Genomic DNA, 18,227 nt, shown 5'->3' with positions numbered 1-18,227 from the left:
TTCCCTGGCTTCCAGGGCTACCGCGGGTTTGTGTGTATCTTTGAATCAAGTTAGTGCTGAGAGGCACACCAGATGCTGGACCAGCCCCCATTCTGCGTCCCACATGCGAAGCAAGATGATATAGTATGGCAACTTGGACTGTGCGAGAAGGAGAACACACAGAATGCCTAATAGACATAATGCACTGAAGAATCAACACCAGTATTAAATTCAGCTTATTTTCCTCGGCTACCTCTGCATGCCTGAGGGCTTCTCTCTACTTCACATTAGGTTGACCAATAATCTTGCAGGCCCGGCATGGCGCAACATCATCGAATTTACTTGTTTGGAGATCAAACATATGATGTGGATGCTCCCTTGCGGGAGCTCCTACACCATTCAGACCCAATATTGACGTCTTTTTTCGAAAGGGCCTTGCAGGTTCTGCGCCTCGAGATCGGTCAGCTACCTAGTGAGCTCCGTTATGAATTCCCTCGATTCTCCAGTATAGCCGACTTGATCTCGCGGCGAGGGGACACTCGACTTCACCCTGGTCTTGAAATGGCCCTGGTGCTAATCTATCAATTGGGGTCTTTCATTCGGTGGGTCCACTTTCACTGCACAGTCCATCAGATCCGTACTTACATCAAGCAGGATTCACTCAGAAGGGGGACTGGAGTACCCTACGGCTTCTGATACTCACCTGTTAGGCCTCTGTACTGGGGCCTTTACCGCTGCGGCAGTTAGTTGCTCACGCTCCTTGGTCGAACTGCTTCCAATCGCCGTACAAACGGTACTGGTCGCTTTCCGAACCGGTCTGTGTGCAGGCAGAATTGGAAACTGTGTTGAGCCAACTTCAACTGGCTGCCGGGAATGGTCGATACTGGTTGCTGGAATGGACAGCCAGACGGTCGAAGATGCTTTAGCACAATTCTCTGCTACGAAGGTAAGTAGTCTGATATGGACTCGGAGCCCCAGGTATTGACTGACGTGATTCGTAGTCCCTCCCTCGCATGTCTCGGCCTTATATCAGCGCATATGCTCCCAATGGGTTGACTGTCAGTGGTCCTCCGTCGATTCTGGCTGAGCTGCGCCAATCGTCCGCATTCGCGCGTGTAGCCTGCAAGTCAATTCCCATACATGCGCCCTATCATGCTCCCTTGCTTTTCACGAAGGACGACATTGACGAAATTGTGGACACCGCTATCAACGACAATTGGGCGTCCTATGTTGCCCAATTGCCAGTGATATCAAGTGCCACCGGACGCTTGATATGGGCTGGCAACCTTCGCGCTCTTTTGCAGTCTGCAATCGAAGATGTACTTCTTCAACCAATCCATTGGCTCAAGGTTCAGGATGGTATCAAGACTACGCTGCCGTCTACGTCCATGGTCAACTATGAGGTCATTCCCATTGCGACCCAGGCAGATCCTCTCTTGTCTCGGGCCTTGCAACAGCCGATAATGAACCCAATCCCTGCTCTGTCAGAGAAGCAGCAGGATCCACCGACTCCCAATAACAGGGCCAAGATTGCCATCGTCGGTATGTCTGGTCGATTCCCAGGCGCCAACAACACGGAGGCCCTTTGGGAGCTCCTCTCACAGGGGCTGGATCTATGCAAGGAGGTTCCTGCCAACCGATGGAACATCAAGACGCATGTTGATCCGACAGGCAAGCGTAAAAATACCAGCAAGATTCGCTGGGGCTGCTGGCTTGACAATCCCGAACTATTCGACGCCCGGTTCTTCAACATGTCCCCTCGGGAAGCCCCGCAAGTTGACCCGGCGCAGCGCATCGCTTTGCTCACCGCGTTTGAAGCCATCGAACAAGCTGGCATTGTTCCCGGTCGTACGCCGTCTACGCAGCAGGATCGTGTTGGTGTCTTCTTTGGCACTACAAGCAATGACTGGTGCGAGACCAACAGCGGACAAGACATTGATACCTACTACATTCCCGGAGCTAATCGCGCATTCATCCCTGGGCGAATCAACTACGTCTTCAAGTTTAGTGGACCGAGTTATAGCACCGACACTGCATGCAGCTCCAGCTTGGCAGCTATCCATCTGGCCTGTAACTCTCTGTGGCAGGGAGACATTGACACAGCCATTGCTGGTGGTACCAACTGTCTAACGAATCCTGACATGACTGCCGGATTGGACCGTGGTCACTTCCTATCCCCAACAGGTAACTGCAAGACCTTTGACGATACGGCAGACGGGTATTGTCGTGGCGAGGGCGTGGCTACGGTTGTGCTCAAACGATTGGACGATGCTCTGGCTGACCGTGACCCTATTCTGGGACTGATTCTGGGTGCATATACCAATCACTCAGCCGAAGCAGAGTCCATTACACGGCCTCATGTCGGCGCACAAAAAGCCATCTTCGAACATATACTGAACCAGTCTGGAGTGCATCCGTACGATGTTGATTACATCGAGATGCATGGCACGGGCACTCAGGCGGGCGACTCGCGCGAGATGGCTTCAGTGCTGGGGACATTTGCCCCACACTCAACGGGCCATCAGAAACGCAGGGATGAGCAGCCTCTATATCTTGGAGCAGTGAAGTCTAACATTGGACACGGCGAGTCTGTTTCGGGTGTGACTGCGCTGGCCAAGGTGCTGCTGATGATGCAGAAGAACATGATCCCTCCCCACTGCGGCGTCAAGACACGCCTGAATCGAAAGTTTCCCACAGACCTTGCCGAGCGCAATGTGCATATCCCTTTTCAGGCCCATCTGTGGCCACGGCGTCATGACCAACGAGGCCGGCGTGTCCTTATCAACAATTTTAGCGCTGCCGGCGGAAACAGCTCGATATTGGTAGAGGACGCGCCAGTGCATATTCCACTGGACTGTACCGATCCCCGTTCCTCCCATGTGGTCACTCTATCGGCCAAATGTCCCTCCTCACTCAAAGGCAACGTCGAATCCCTTTTAAGATATCTGGGAAATCTGTCAGGCAGTGACGATATGGCAGCCACTCTTTCCCAGCTTTCATATACTACGACAGCCCGACGCATCCATCATCCGCACCGCGTGGCAGTGACAGGTTCAACTATGGCCGATATCACTTCCAATTTGCAAATGATCTTGGAGGAAGGATCAGCATTTCCCCGTTCAGGGCCATGTCCTACTGCCATCTTCACCTTCACCGGTCAAGGTGCACAATACCCTGGAATGGGTGAACAATTGTTCAAGACGCTCTCACTGTTCCGGTCTGAGCTACGCCGCTTCGACCGACTCGCCCAAGGCATGGGATTCCCGTCATTTTTGCCGATCTTCCTGTCTGGGTCAGGAAGTCGGCTGGATGATTTCACTCCCACGGTTGTCCAACTCGCGAATACGTGCATGCAGATTGCACTGGCTCGCCTTTGGAGCTCATGGGGGATCAAGCCTTCCGCAGTGGTTGGCCACAGCCTCGGCGAATATGCCGCACTGAATACCGCAGGAGTGCTCTCTGATGCGGACACTATCTTCCTCGTAGGCCGTCGAGCACAACTGCTCGAGGAGAAATGCCAGAGGGGAACCCACGCAATGCTTGCGGTCCTGGCACCAACTTCCTTGATCAATCCTGTTTTGCTGGACAGCAATGTGGAGATCGCCTGTATCAATGCGCCCGAGGAAACGGTGCTCGCTGGGCCAGCCGCACAGATTGCAGCTATACGGCAGAAGCTGACGGCGCAGAATGTCAAATGTACCCTACTTCAGGTACCCTTTGCGTTTCACTCCTCGCAAGTGGATCCAATCCTAAAGGACTTTGAGCTGTCAGCCAAAGGGGTCACCTTTCGCGCACCGTCTATCCCTGTGATCAGTCCCTTATTGGGAACCGCCATTGCTGATCTGGGCACTTTCAGTCCGGAATATTTGGCACGGCATTGCCGTGAACCCGTCAACATGCTACAGGGCTTGCAGAGGGCATCTGCGGCAAACATCATCAAATCAAAGAGCATTGTGATCGAGTTTGGGCCGCATCCAGTGGTCTCCGGCATGGTCAAATCGTGCCTTGGCAGTGAAATTACTTGCTTATCCACGCTCCGCCGCAACAGAGATCCTTGGACCATCCTAGCGGACAGTATTGCTGCTCTGTACCGGGCTGGCGCGGACATCAACTGGTCCGAATACCACCGTGATTTCAATGCAGCACAGCGCGTGCTACCTTTACCGTCGTATTCCTGGGACTTGAAGCCGTACTGGATTGAATACAAGAACGATTGGGCCCTGTACAAGGGTGAAATAGTTCCCGAGGGCAATGCTGATCCTGTTAAGACCATCCAAGCCCCTCCTCCTCCTCCGCCGCCGCCGCCAACGACAACCACGCTCCATCAGCTAGTGGAGGAGAAGTCGGATTCGGAAAAATTTGTGGTCATCTACGAATCTGATGTTTCGCGTCCGGACTTGAACCCTCTCGTTCAAGGGCATAAGGTGGAAGGCTTAGGATTGTGTACACCAGTAAGTCTGCAATTGCAGGCATCTGACAGCAAGCTAATATTTGACGATCCAATAGTCAGTCTACGCGGACATTGGGTTCACACTGGGCAATTATTTCCTGGATCGATTCTCCCAGCAGCTTAAAGGAAGAGATCGTGACAAAGTGGTCGATGTCACTGACATGGTGATTGAAAAGGCCTTGATAGCAGAGAATGCTGGTCCCCAGTTGCTGCGTGTTGCTGCTGAGTTAGATTGGTCGTCCAAAGAGGCTGCTGTCAGATACTACAGTGTTGATGTAAGACTATGCCTCGTTTCATGCGTATATTCAGTGCTAACATTTATCAGCTGAATCACGTCGAGACCATACAACATGCCCGCTGCCGCATCCGCTTCAGTGACAAGTCCATCTTCAACTCTCTCGCCAAAGATGTGTCCACCGTCCGAACACACATTGGAACCATGCGCGAAAACTCCTGCAAAGGGGCCATCTTTCGTTTCAATGGACCAATGGCGTACAATATGGTCCAGGCGTTGGCGGAATTCCACCCCGACTATCGGTGTATCGATGAAACGATCCTTGACAACGAGACTTTAGAAGCTGCAAGTATGGTCAGCTTTGGAGATGTGAAGAAGGGCGGTAATTTCCACACGCATCCTGGATTCATTGATGGGTTGACACAGTCTGGTGGCTTTGTCATGAATGCCAACACCAAGACGAATTTGGGGGTGGAGGTTTTCGTGAACCACGGCTGGGATTCGYTCCAGCTATATGAGCGTGTCACGGACGATCGGCAGTATCAAACATATATCCAGATGAAACCTGCCGAAGCAAACCAGTGGAAGGGCGACGTAGTCATCCTCAGCGGTGATCGGCTGATTGGAAGTGTCCAAGGGTTGACAGTAAGTGGTCTGTCCTGCGAAACATGTACAATGCTGACCAGATCAACAGTTGCAAGGTGTCCCACGAAGAATCTTACGATACATCCTCAAGGGCAGCGCGAAGCCTAGCAAAGCCAGCCGGACAGATTCTGTTCCGCTCAAAGCTCCTCCTCAGCCCGTGGAGAAGAAGAGCTTCGAAAGGAAAAATGGGCCTCCCAATCCTGAAATAGTCTTCTCTGCAGCATCAGTAGCATTGCCAGCTCCTGCTGTTAAGCCTCAAACCCATAATTCAGCACTGGCTCAGGCTCTCAGCATCATTTCTGAGCAGAGCAATGTTCCGATTACCGAATTGACAGACGATGCGGCCTTTGCAGACATTGGCATAGACTCTCTCCTTGCGCTGACCATCACCTCTGCTTTCAGCGAAGAACTTGATCTGGATTTGGATTCCTCGTTCTTCATCGAGCATCCCACGGTGGCCAACCTCAAGCAATTTTTTGGCAGCTGCTTTTCCAGCTCGCCGGACACTGAAGTGGTGATCCCCGCTGTTGTCCCTCAAGTCGAGTCTCGAAGCATGACGCAACAGCCGGTGGCAATTCCATCGACGGATAGGGGTGTTGTCCCTGAGATGTTGAGGCAAGAGTTACAAATCAATCCTAGCACAGACAACCATAGCATTTTTCAGTCGGCTGTTCGCATTATTGCGGACGAAAGCGGTGTCAATGCTGACGATCTCACTGGGGAGACCGTATTCGCGGATATTGGTATCGACTCTTTGCTGGCACTGGTCATTGGCGGTCGACTTAGCGAAGAGCTCGGGCTGGACACTGACGCAGAGTCCTTCTTCCAGAACTGTGTGACCTTGCAGGATCTGCAGAACTATCTTGAAGATTGCAGCGGATCACCTTCTCTACAAGTAAATTCCCAACCTAGCGCTACACACACCACGATTGTCTCTCCACCTGCAAAGCAAGCTGCATTTCCTCGGGTCTCGCAGAGTTCACCTGATACGACGGCAATCCAGACCCCAGCACTGTCGGAACCATCGCCTCCAATGATAGCTCAACCTACCCCGTCAAGTGAGCCAAGTCCCTCATTCCTAGAAGTCCTGCAGATAATCAGCGAGGAGAGCGGCGTGAACGTCGGCGATCTTTCCGACGAGACGGTGTTTGCGGATATCGGCGTGGATTCGCTGCTCGCTTTGGTGATTGGGAGCCGAATCCGCGAGGAGCTCCTATGGGACCTGGATGTCGAGTCGATGCTGATTAGTTATCCCACGGTCGGAGATCTGAAATCGCAAATGGGAGGGAGAGGGCTGGTGTATCAAGCTAGCCAGAATCTGTCCAATTCGTCCCTTTCCACTCTCTCGTCTTCATATCCTTCTAGTGACAGCGTCAGCTCGGCCGCTGAGACGCCCCAGTCCGAGTTGTCTGCTCCTGAGCTCGAACCTTGCATTCCAAACGCCTCAGCTGTCGTCCTGCAAGGCTCGCCCCGGAATGCGGAGAAGATCCTGTTCCTCTTTCCCGACGGCTCAGGGTCAGCCACGTCATACGCCTCTCTACCACGTATCGCGGCCAATGTTGCCGTCATTGGTCTTAACTCACCCTTTCTTAAGAAAGATGTCGAGGTGCACTGCACTGTAGACGAGCTCGTGGGAAGCTATCTGAAAGAAATCCGCAAACGCCAGTCCACCGGACCCTATCACCTCGCTGGCTGGTCCGCGGGTGGTATTCTGGCTTACCGGGCGGCTCAGATGCTCCTCGCTCGCGGTGAGCAAGTTCCCTGCTTGATCCTGCTGGATGCGCCTCCCCCAATGAGACTGGGGAAGCTGCCGCAGCATTTCTTCGATCATTGCGACGCAATGGGCATCTTCGGCCAGGAGGGTAAAGCTCCGGAATGGCTTATTCCACATTTCAAGAAAACCAATGCCATTCTCAGTGGGTACTACGCGACGCCCTTTGCGGTAGGTCGGGGCCCCGGCAGGACAGGGATCATCTGGGCAAGTCAGAGCGTCTTTGATACCAAGAGATGCGCTCGACCGGCACCGCATCCTGACGATACGGAGGATATGAAGTTCCTCACTGAGGCACGGACTGATTTCTCATCGGGAATTTGGGGTTCATTGTTCCCGGGATCTGAGGTGGTTGTGGATAAGGTAGATGGAGCGGATCATTTCTCCATGATGGTAAGCATGTCCTTTACTTTCATCCGGTGTTGATTGTTCGATTTATTACATCGTTTACTGACACTCGCATAGCATGAGGGGAAATATGCACGGCAGGTAGCGGGGTTCTTAGGCCGGCTTTTGTCAGGAATTTGAAGCGATGGAACAGGTGTTGATGACATTATGGTTATTGTTTATATTGTTCTATAATCGTGTTGCTGGCTTCTTGTCAAATACTTTGGCTTTGCATAGTCTAAGACTGAGCACTATATTACTAAAGTCTTAATAACATTTACTAAGCATGATGACGAGATAGAGAACCTAAAAAAGCTTGCACTGCCTATAGTAAGAAAGTGCGCTATCAATATATATAACCAGCATGGGGAAGATAAGGAGACTAAAGTAAAGAGGAGCTACTCTTATAGAGAGAATATCTAGGAATATATAAAGATAATATAATTATAGGGTACAGTCATAAGTAGTTAAATATTATTTACTATGCAATATTACAACATAAGAAGAGCTGAGGGATCTAGGACTGCTCAGGGAGCAATGAGGGCATATACTTTCTCTCCTAGTTACAGTCTTACTGGCTCAGTGAGCAAAGAGCGGCGGCACTCCGGGCTGAATCCAGACACGGAAATGTACACTTTCTGCAKACAAACAGCTTAATGATAGTAATGGAAGGGAAAGCCGCTGTTCGGCCCCTCCATTCCACAATGCTAGCTGAGACATTGGATTGATTTTTCCCTTTCTATGACTTGATAAGTTTATGACACCGGATTGGTGGAAATCGGGAAGTGAAAAAAGACAGTCAAGACAATAAATATCGCCTTGAGAAATGAATACTGCATGAACAACATTTGTCTCAGGATTACTCACGATTAGTAATTATTTCTGCATTGAACTAGAGAGKTACCGAGTCAGTCAGGTCTCACAACAACTTATAAAAATGAGTGGATCACTATCTAATCCAAATCAAGATTCTCACTAGTTGATTAACTAACTAACATACGTATTAATGATTAGCTAATAGTTATGAACCGCCGACTCAGGGTATTCGACAAATAAGAGGTCAAGCTAGTATATTCAGTCTCGGCTTAAGGCTTGGCTCGTGCGGCTTGAAACTTACCAAGGCCTCTGCATCCTTCCAGGTCGAGCCCAATCCGATATAACACTTTGAACGAGTTCGACACACCGGTAAAGTGCCTTTCACAGTGGTCTTGGGGGTGGATACGTCAAGAGCATGGATCTTGACCGACTCGACCATCATCATAGATTGCTGTCTCAGCTTATATCAGCCAATAATTTGATATGGCGCCAGATTCGCCGCCGGGAAGTAATGTAGATTATGCTAGCAAGAAGATATGTGTGTCCTTTTACTGGGAGGATATGGAGAAGAGCAAGGGCTTCAGGCATTATATAAATAGAGACTGTACGTCCGCTATCCAGGCTTCTTGAAATTCAACGACAATCTCCAGCAGAAACAGCATTCAAGATCCAGCAATCCGAGATCTCAAAATATCTTCTTACTCGTTACCATCATGCGTCTTCCGCTCTCAGCCCTCCTTCTGCTTGCGTCTGCCGCAGCCATCGGTGCAGCACCATTGCAGCCCGCTGGCCCAAAGGGTGAGGAAGTCTTGCGAATCCAGCGAAGAAATGAAGAATTGTACAGATTGTTGATTGAAATTTAGAACGTGCAGCACTGCCTGAGCCCTCGGCTTCTCCGTCTCTTGTCAAGCGTTATCAAAGCTTGGAAAACGGGCTGATATTCGAATCCCATTACTCATACGGCCGCTCTTCAGTCCAATCCGTTACCCTTTCCGAAGCCAACGATGGACAGGTGCCTCCAATTGGCCTTGTATATTCTGCTGGCTCGACTGCCGAGATAGCCATTATGGCTGCTGATGGAACAAATGACGGTACATTTGCAACAGGGTCTTTCGAGGTTGGGGGTGTGCACTTCTGGTGGACAATCAATACAGGCCGGTATTGGAATGTCAATGGTCTCCTTCATCACGTTGGCACCGATGCTCTCGCCACGATCATGGCGGATGCAATTCAGACCATGGCAGTGGAGAATAATTCGGAGCTTTCTTGGACACTCCATAACGCTGATCCGGACGGCGAAAATTCTTATATGGGCAAAATAGTATTGGGCTGTTACTGAGGTGACGTTTCCAGCGGCTACAGTTTTGCAGAGAAACTTGGGAAAATTTTCTCTCTAGCAGATTTGAGTTTATTCATGGCCAGTGTGGACATCTTTATACATCGTTTCCTGGAAACGGAGCAATATTATGGTATTCAAGACGTCTGACGAAGTTAACAATTAGCTAGTAGTTTAACTTAATAGCCTCTATAAGCACATTAGTCTAAGCATTACAGATGCGTTTAGGCATCTAGTTATCTTATAATATTAAACGCCTAGTTACTCATATTAAATATAGCACTCTCTCATGACCGATTCGCGTCGTCGGTTAGAATTTACTTATTGACACTCTCGATGCGTGCCCTCCAGGGTATCCCAACGGCTCCAACGACAGAGACCCCGAATAGACCGGTCGCAAGATACCACGCAGACACCAGAGCCGAATTATACACCTCTCGGGCGCCATCCATGTATTCGGGTGGTATCACTGACGACAGGTTTGTTGCCCCGATTTCATTCACAATGGACGGGCTGATGCCTGGGACGAGTGCGAGAATGCCCGAGCGGAGCCGATTTGTGAAAACGGCCTGGCTGACGGAGACGAAGATCGTGCCGCCAAATGTCTGACAAAAGGTCATAATAGCTGTGCCAACGGGGATGTCGGCCGGAGGAAGTACCGCTTGGGCAGCAATGATGGGTAGCTGGATCCCCATGCCAACGCCAGAGCCCAAAAGAACTTGGTATCCAATCCACTTTGAGTGACCGGTGGTTACTGTGAATGTTGTCATTAAACCTGCCGCGATCGTCGACAACACAGTCGCCGCATAAAAGAAGGGCAGAAAGTTTCCTAGGGCGGTCACCCCGCCGCCTGTCACAAACGAGAAGAGCACCATGGAGAGCATCAGAGGCAGACACATAATGCCGGACTGCACCGGAGAGGCGCCCTTGATGGCTTGGAACCAGATAGGGAGGTAGTACACCATGGTGAAGTACCCACCCGCCAGCAGAACCATGAAGAGAGAGGGGAACACAACCGAACGCATGCGGATGATACGCGGGGGAACCATGGCGTTATCCTGCTGCTTGATCTGGATCAGAATAAAAGCGGCGAGCAACAGACCGGAGAGAATGAAAAGGACGATGATTCGCGCGTTGGACCAACTATACGTATTGCCTCCCCACTGGAGGGCTAAGAGAAGGCAGACGATTGCCGGAAGAAAAGTGATCATTCCCAATGGGTCCATATGCCGGATCCATCCCTTGATGGAGGTTTCTGTCCCTACCTGGAGGCCGGCCGGCAACTGAAGAAAGACGGCGAGTATTACGACCACCACGCCCCCAATGGGCAGGTTGATGTAAAAGCTGTTCGCGACAAGAGATATCAGCAGTAGAGCTGGGAGGACTGATTAGGATACTCACCACCACCTCCAGCTGACATTGGACGTGAACGCCCCACCTAGCAGAGGACCGATTATGGACGATATGCCGTAGATCGAACCAAAGATCCCATTGTCTATACGCTCCACATCAGAACTGCATCGAAAGTGACTACGCAATCAGTATTTAACGTACACACGGGACGCTTCCGCGGTTCCACCGAGTAGGCGACAATCACCATGGCCCCTTGAAAAATGCCAGAAGCACCCAGCCCTGCAATGGCCCGGCCAACGATAAAGGCATCCGAGGACGGTGCGGCTCCACAGACCGCGGAACCAACTTCGAAGACGAGGATGGCACAAAGAAATACCAGCTTCATGGGGAAATACCCGTAGAGCTTGCCAAATACTAGCTGGAACATGCATGTCGTCAGGAGATATGATGAACCATACCACCCTACCGAGCCAAGGGCTTTGAATTCGTCCGTAATGCGGGGAATAGCAGTAGCGATGATCGTGTTGTCCTATACCAGACTCAGTGAACAAGCATGATGTCACATAACAGGTGCTGAAGGCTAACCAATGCAACCAGAAAGACGGCGAGACACAGGACACTGAAGACAGCAACCAATTTCAGACCAGAAAGTGTAGGTGGTGCTCTCTCCAATGCGGAGCCTTGCTCAAATTTGACATCTTCAGCTGGAGAAGGAAGAACTCCTTTGGTTGTGGCAGGAGCATCAGGAGTCCCTGGTATAGGTGTACTGGTAATCTTCGCCTCCATCTCCATGATGTGGTTCTGTGGTTATGAGTCAGAATGCACGCATGAAACCGAACCTGGGCTGAGGCGTCCTTACATAAAGGGGCGCCTCGGTGAACTGGCAGATCTGCGCATTGGTAGTCTGTAACTAGGAGAAGGTGTTTGTCATCTCAATGGCTAGACGCGCTGTTTACATGCGGTATAATGTGTCCGTGCAATGGCCATTAGTCTATCACCGGGTACCTTGAGAGCCATCGCCAGCGGATCACACCTCTTCGATATGCCAGGGGATGCGACAGTCGGTGGCCATAATCCATGCGATATGAGCAGAATAGAGCAAAATAGATAGCGTGTTTCTTATCCCTGTACAATAATTCTATCTATTGACGCTGCTTACAAGTGACTTGCACTCTGGGATGGGTAATCCAACTTTCCAAATCCCGTTTCCAATTCTCCGAACTGGCACCCTCGCTCGCCGGAAGCTGCAGTGTCCAGTTCTGCACCAGATGAACCAGAAATAGTCGGAGGGTCAGATCGGCGACGTATTTCCCCAAACACTGGCGAGGACCAAACCCAAATCGCCACATGTGGTACCGTATTTCGGAGGTAGATAGAAGTTCGAAACGGTCCGGTCTGTACTCGCGTCGGTCCGGACCCCAGAACTCATTCTCGACGTTTAGTGCGTAGGAATCGACAATGAAACTGGTCCCAGCAGGCACGACATAGCCGTCGATCACTCTATCGGTCGGTGCAGCCTGAGGGACTGAGAAGGCTGCTAGAGGTTTCAGCCGAGACGACTCCATTATGCAAGAGGCAAGGTATGTAGAGCTACTTTGCACATATTGCAGCATCTGTTCATTGCCTCCCGCTTTAGTCGTTATCTCTTGGAATAATCGCTCCTGTGCATCGATATTTGCCGCAAGAAAAACCACGTTCCACGACAAGGCTCCCATAGTGACATCCAGATTCGCAAATAGCATTTCATCGAGCGTCTGGTAAACGTTTTCGGAGCTGACTTGGCCAACGCGGACCGCCTCAAAAAGCTGATACACGGGTGTTTCTGTCCACTTTAAGTCCTGGGCGCGCCGGAACGTGGCCTGGTTGAAAGACCTCCACTGCGCCTGGAACGATTTCAGCGCCCGATTTGCCTCGCTCGGTAGATATCGCGACCAGGTATACCGGGATAGTCCACCCTTCATGACATAAGTGAAGAGCCTCTCGCGCTCGGAGGCTATCTGGCACAGTTCCGCCTCCATGTCCAGTGTGACAGGACCGTAGAGGATATCGGCAATAATCAGAAACGGAAGAAACTTGAAATCCGCCACAGGGTCAATGGTACCGATTAGTAGTCCTTGATTGCCGGCGCAGTAGGTCTTTACTCTTTGCTCGATTCTGGCAAAGGATTCGACGGCCGTGCTGTGTCGAAATGCGGGCTCGCTAACGCGGCGCAGTGCTCGCCAATTCGCACCACTGATCAGACCCAGGCACTGGCCCAAGAGCTCCCCCATGAGATAGCCTGAGTCGTTGTTGCTTGCCTTGGTGTGCCGGTCCGAGTCTCGAAAAACAAGTTTCACATGTTCAGGCTTCTGTAACACCCTATAAATGTTGTCTCGTCAGTCTCGTCCTGGACACCTGAGAAATCGGGGAATCGGCATACACCTCTGGTTTCATTCCTGCCCAGATGCGATAAACGTATCCATGCTCCTTCGCCCATGCTCGGCGGTTCTCGATGCCTTCAAGGAACTTGCCGGCGTCCCCTTGTCCGTTGGGCCATCTATATGGCCGCCCAGGAAGTGGTCTTCCTGTCTCTTGATGGCGGATTGGATACCGACGTGTCAAATAGTACTAGAGTTGTCTAAGTCACTCAAACTCGCATGCTCTGTAGGATATTCCATGACTCACATCGAGAAGTTTCGACAATACGTCTTTGAATAAATTCGTGACTATCCCTGTGCTGAAGTGCTTTACTATAAGTAGACATAGCAATAGCAGCATAGAGTACGCAAGTTGTATAGCCTGCCCATAATAGAAGGAAGGTATCGCCGGGGCCGACATCATCATAAGACTTTACAATGTGACAGATCTGAGAGTCCCTTGACCACTGCGACTAGACAGCAAGGACGATACTTTAATAAAGGCTATGATGCCGGTGCCCGATGGCCGGTCCGCTTGTCCAGGACTCTGTTCCGAGTCGTTCCATTTGCAGTGCATTGACAAGATCCATTTGACTTTATGTATCTATCCCGAGGGCACATGCGATGGAGACGAAGATGGGAATATACCTCCCCTCCACTGCCACGCTATATACAACTGCCAAAATTGTTATTCCAAAGCATTAATTACATTAATTCATCCGGTCTTTTTCTTCGCCAGGAGTACCTCCATGTCCTCCGCAATCAACTGCTGCACAATGCCGGCCGCGACAGTGGCTCCTGTTGGGCAGATCTCGAGTAAGCAACCGGTATTTCGCTATGCAACGGGGAATAGGAGGGAAAGAGGCTTACCACTGCCGATAGCATTGGACACTGCCTTCATCGGTGTGCCAGCGTCACCGGCAACGAAGACGCCCTTGATATTGGCTGAGCACAGAGGGTCGGCCGCTTTGATATTCTGTCCCATAATCGGGTGATCTTCAATCTCGATCCCCAGCTTTCTCAGCATATCAGCCCCGGCCACGACCGTGGGAGGTTTGTGCCCCAGATATCCCATCTTGTATTCCTTTCCGCCCTCCACAATGACCGTGACACCCACGTCGGGCTCCGTCGCGGGGACAAGCCTAACGATCTTCCCAGTCTCTACCTTGCAGCCAAGAGCTTCGATCTTTTCCATTGCTGCATTCATAGCTTCATTGTCCGGTACAGGGCCGTCAGTGAAGACGGTCACGGGGCCTGATGTCTTAGTGACAAGAAGATGCATCATCTGCGCCATATGGGCATACATCGGATTTGGAAACGTCAGTATCCCACCGGGGAGATGGGATCTCTCGTGGCCGTCGCAGAAGAAACATTGGAATCTAGTTCACAGGTTCTCCTTAAGCCCTTGTCCAACAACGAAATGGACTTGCTTGTTGGAGCGCTTACATATTCTCAGGCCAGTTCTCCTTGTAGCCTTCAATTTCCGGGAACAGCTCGACGGAACCCATCGCCAGTGCCAGTTTTCGGCCTGTCCAATGTCGTCCATCGCTCGCGGTGACCTGGAACGTCTCCATGGAACCCTCGCCCTCCGTGCTTACCTTGTGCATGTCCACAATGTCTGCGGTTATGAAATCCACTGTACCATATCTCATGATCTGTTCTTTTGCGATGCTGCGAAATTCCACGGGAGGAATGCCATCTCGTGAAATAACGTTGTGCATCTCAGCAGCGCCTTCATTCCTGAAGCCTGCACCGTCGGGCTTGGTGAAAATGGCGGCTCTGCGATGCGTGCGACTGAGTCCTAAAGCCACAGAGAGACCCGCGGGACCGGATCCAACAATGAGTGCGTCGTACAGAGCTGTCGAGAGCGCCATGCTGAGTTTTGCTTGAATCGTTGCCTTCAACTACCTTGACAAGATGGCAGGTGTACTTGTGATTCGGTTTAACGCGCGGGTTGATTCTAAATAGAAAGGCGAAAATGAAACTATGACAAATACTATCACGTCCAGAATCCGCTTACTGAGTCATTTGCAAGGGTACCATGTCTACAGACCACCAAGGTCCTTCTCCTAGTGGAGTACCGTGAGGACGGTGCGGTCCGGTACATGCTCATTAGCGGGCCGGACAGTGCGCTAAGTGGAGGTGGCATAAGAACCTGATTGTCTAGACTCTGTACAATAATACGGATACGAGCCTTGTGAATGGGCAGAGACTATTAGTACTCGTCTGGCTGCCATAGCCCGCGTTTCTTGCCCTGCGCACGAAGGATCTCCCTCTGCTCCGGCGTCCATACCGGATCGATGTCATCGCAAAGTGCCTTCGTAGACCCAAACAGCCTTTCCTGAAGAGCAATATCCTCCACTTGCTTCAGGACCCGCAGGATATTGAGGCCAAGAACCTTTTGAACCGCGCTCTCGGACACCCCACGGCGTAGGAGATCTTCCACCAATGCAGGGAAGTGGGACACATCGTCGAGGCCATCGGGGCCTTCAAGCATGCCGTCAAAATCGGATCCTATCCCCACATGATCGAATCCGATTGTTTCACCGACGTAGACGACGTGGTCTACGACCTGCTTCCGAGTAGCATGTGCACCCCCTGCACGGTCGACGAGCTCCCGCAGACAGCAGATCATAACGACACCCTGATTCTTCTTCAGGAGCTGCAACACACGATCGGAGACGTTCCTTCTGTGTGGGACAAGGGCGTAGCTGGTTGTTCAGTCAGCGAGTCGCCAAATGGTTGGGTCACAGAGTACTACCATGCTGAGTGAGAGAATATCACTGGCGCCCTGGAAATTGCGAGCGCATCGTGCTGGGCTGCCTCGCTCGTGTGAGACAAATCCACAATTCTATAGATGTAGACTCCATTAGTATTGATCATCAAATCTTCCCAAAAATAAAGCTTGTGGTCGTACACCCCGACGCGATTCATTTCCTCAATCATACGTTTTCCATCTACACTCAAGCCATGATGTAAAGCAGAGTCTGTCTTCGAAAAGTCAGCACCAGGTGGCCAGTAACTAAGCGCAAGTGTGGGTGTACTGACTGCAGAGTCCGAGTATGGGTTATTACTGGTATGGCTTAACGAGGCATAACGAACTCCTAGTCGGTGAAAAGTTCGCAAGATACTCGGGGAGTCTGTAATTTGGTGAAGACCTTCAATGCCAATGAGACTGGCAATGCGCCCGGAGCGAAAAATGCTCCAGACAGCAGCAGCTGACTCGGCCAGGCCGAAAACATGGGGGTACGCCTCCAGCATACGGTGGATCACATCGATCTGCTGGAGGGTGTCACGCAGCCTCTTCCAGTGAGCCTCATCGGGGAAGCTCTCAGGCTGTTTTGGGCTGTAATCCAGGGACTCAGGCGCTCACATTAGCGGATCTTCTTGCAGTCTGGCAAATTTGATTGACACCCACCATGGCACAAAGGCACTCCAAAATTGGCCTCCTACCATTCCCCTCCGCAGCCGGGCTATGTCCGTTTGTCCAATAGTCAGGTGGTTCAAGTCTCCCTTACTCAGATCATTCAGAAAGTGCCCTCGGAGCATCCATGGGAAATCATTGTGTCCGTCTGGAGAAGAAAATTTTCTCTGTCAGTTCAGAGTCGCTGTTTCAAGCAACGGGATTATTGCTTATACCAATGAGCGGAACCTGCTGCAGCAGTCGCTGCGCTTTCAGCCGGTACGTATGCCTCTCGTTGGAGTCATCAGGTCCTTGATTCTCAGGCATGTTGTCAGAGGGTTTGAATTTACCAATTAATTCTCTGAAGCAGGGTGCGGCAATGAAGAATACCATGTTCCTAGACGATAGTGGATTTAAAAGATCATAACTGTATTCAGTTTTCACCTCCGGACCGAATATCTCTGACAGTCCTAAATATCACAGGGCTGCTCTTATCATAATCCATCTCCCCGTCCAAATATCTTTGAATATACATTATCATGCCAGGCCCACATGCAGCGATAAACGAGAATGATTGCGGTCCCGACGAGTCTCGGACAGTGGCCTCGTTCATCCGTGCTCACCTTTGTCAGGCGTGCCAGGATTCTAATGGCGCGGCGCCAGAAAGCGAGGAACCAGCACGCCCCGAAGCGACCTCTCAGTGTCTGGGGCCGTTCAAATCTCGGCAACGACTCGAGGTAAGCTCGATAGGCTGTGGGGAGTTTGAACTCCTCGGCGCCCTCGAGAATCAAGCCCTGCCATTGTCAGCCACCTAGTTTCCGCTCCTTGTCCGGGACTTCATTTACCATGTACCGGGCACTTGGCGCTCTATTGGGTCGCCAGGGATACTTGGCCTCCAGCGTATGCACCAATATTTCGCGCTTATCGGTGTGGAGGTCAGCCACCGGCCCGGCTGTAACGGTAATCTCGTTGTACCCGACTCCGGCACCTTCGGTGAGCACCAAACGCCGGTAGTCGTCTGGTGTGAGGAGGTATGCAACGCCATGAACTGGTAACAACGTTTGATGCACTTTGCTGTTTGTAGACCCTGCGGTTGTATCCGGCATTGGTGCGATGCTGGCAAAGGACGGCTCTGCGTAGGGAATACCGAAGATGTCAAAGCACAGTATATGCGATGGTACGACCACGGCTTGGGAACAGAGAGGTGTAATTCCTCGAGCCTTCATGACAGAGGACTTTATATTGGATCCATAAGCAAAGTACCAGATTGCTTTATCTGAGTTTTGAATATCGGGCGAGCCAAACTGGGTCATTGTTACGATGCCTTCGACCGTGGGAGCACAGCGAATCTCAAAGTGGGCGAAGAATAGACAGAAAATATAGGACGCTGGATAGTGAATGCGCAGGTCTATCCATGTTACTCTAGTGGAAATAAATAGACAGCATGGCCTCCGAG

The 18,227-nt window shown here is 51.2% G+C and overlaps 5 protein-coding genes across 5 annotated transcripts; 2 read left to right on the top strand and 3 right to left on the bottom strand.

Moving 5' to 3' along the window:
• Positions 1 to 297: 297 nt before the first annotated feature.
• Positions 298 to 7,608, top strand: Asppvi_005338 (type I polyketide synthase; the record flags this gene model as incomplete). The annotated part of the gene is made up of 7 exons (XM_043301261.1): positions 298 to 581; positions 634 to 925; positions 981 to 4,430; positions 4,486 to 4,704; positions 4,755 to 5,309; positions 5,359 to 7,473; positions 7,546 to 7,608. 7 exons carry the CDS (start codon positions 298 to 300, stop codon positions 7,606 to 7,608), a joined length of 6,978 nt encoding a protein of 2,325 aa, XP_043157196.1.
• A 1,388-nt stretch (positions 7,609 to 8,996) lies between these two features.
• Asppvi_005337 (uncharacterized protein) lies at positions 8,997 to 9,622 on the top strand (the record flags this gene model as incomplete). The annotated part of the gene is made up of 2 exons (XM_043301260.1): positions 8,997 to 9,081; positions 9,147 to 9,622. The coding sequence occupies 2 exons, from the start codon at positions 8,997 to 8,999 to the stop codon at positions 9,620 to 9,622; spliced, it is 561 nt and encodes a 186-aa protein (XP_043157195.1).
• Positions 9,623 to 9,936: 314 nt separating this feature from the next.
• On the bottom strand, positions 9,937 to 11,764 carry Asppvi_005336 (MDR family MFS transporter; the record flags this gene model as incomplete). Its single annotated transcript, XM_043301259.1, has 4 exons — positions 9,937 to 10,963; positions 11,021 to 11,114; positions 11,174 to 11,501; positions 11,558 to 11,764. 4 exons carry the CDS (start codon positions 11,762 to 11,764, stop codon positions 9,937 to 9,939), a joined length of 1,656 nt encoding a protein of 551 aa, XP_043157194.1.
• A 350-nt stretch (positions 11,765 to 12,114) lies between these two features.
• On the bottom strand, positions 12,115 to 15,242 carry Asppvi_005335 (uncharacterized protein; the record flags this gene model as incomplete). The annotated part of the gene is made up of 5 exons (XM_043301258.1): positions 12,115 to 13,330; positions 13,392 to 13,579; positions 14,114 to 14,166; positions 14,239 to 14,747; positions 14,815 to 15,242. The coding sequence occupies 5 exons, from the start codon at positions 15,240 to 15,242 to the stop codon at positions 12,115 to 12,117; spliced, it is 2,394 nt and encodes a 797-aa protein (XP_043157193.1).
• Positions 15,243 to 15,583: 341 nt separating this feature from the next.
• Asppvi_005334 (uncharacterized protein) lies at positions 15,584 to 18,084 on the bottom strand (the record flags this gene model as incomplete). The annotated part of the gene is made up of 7 exons (XM_043301257.1): positions 15,584 to 16,079; positions 16,130 to 16,359; positions 16,417 to 16,714; positions 16,742 to 16,940; positions 17,008 to 17,089; positions 17,395 to 17,565; positions 17,617 to 18,084. The coding sequence occupies 7 exons, from the start codon at positions 18,082 to 18,084 to the stop codon at positions 15,584 to 15,586; spliced, it is 1,944 nt and encodes a 647-aa protein (XP_043157192.1).
• Between the last annotated feature and the right edge of the window lie 143 nt (positions 18,085 to 18,227).

The sequence above is a fragment of the Aspergillus pseudoviridinutans genome, assembly GCF_018340605.1.
Source record: "Aspergillus pseudoviridinutans IFM 55266 DNA, scaffold_3, whole genome shotgun sequence".
NCBI classification, from domain to species: Eukaryota; Fungi; Ascomycota; class Eurotiomycetes; order Eurotiales; family Aspergillaceae; genus Aspergillus; species Aspergillus pseudoviridinutans.
The sequence above is the reverse complement of the archived record's forward strand: the minus strand, read 5'-3'. Positions and strand labels throughout refer to the sequence as shown.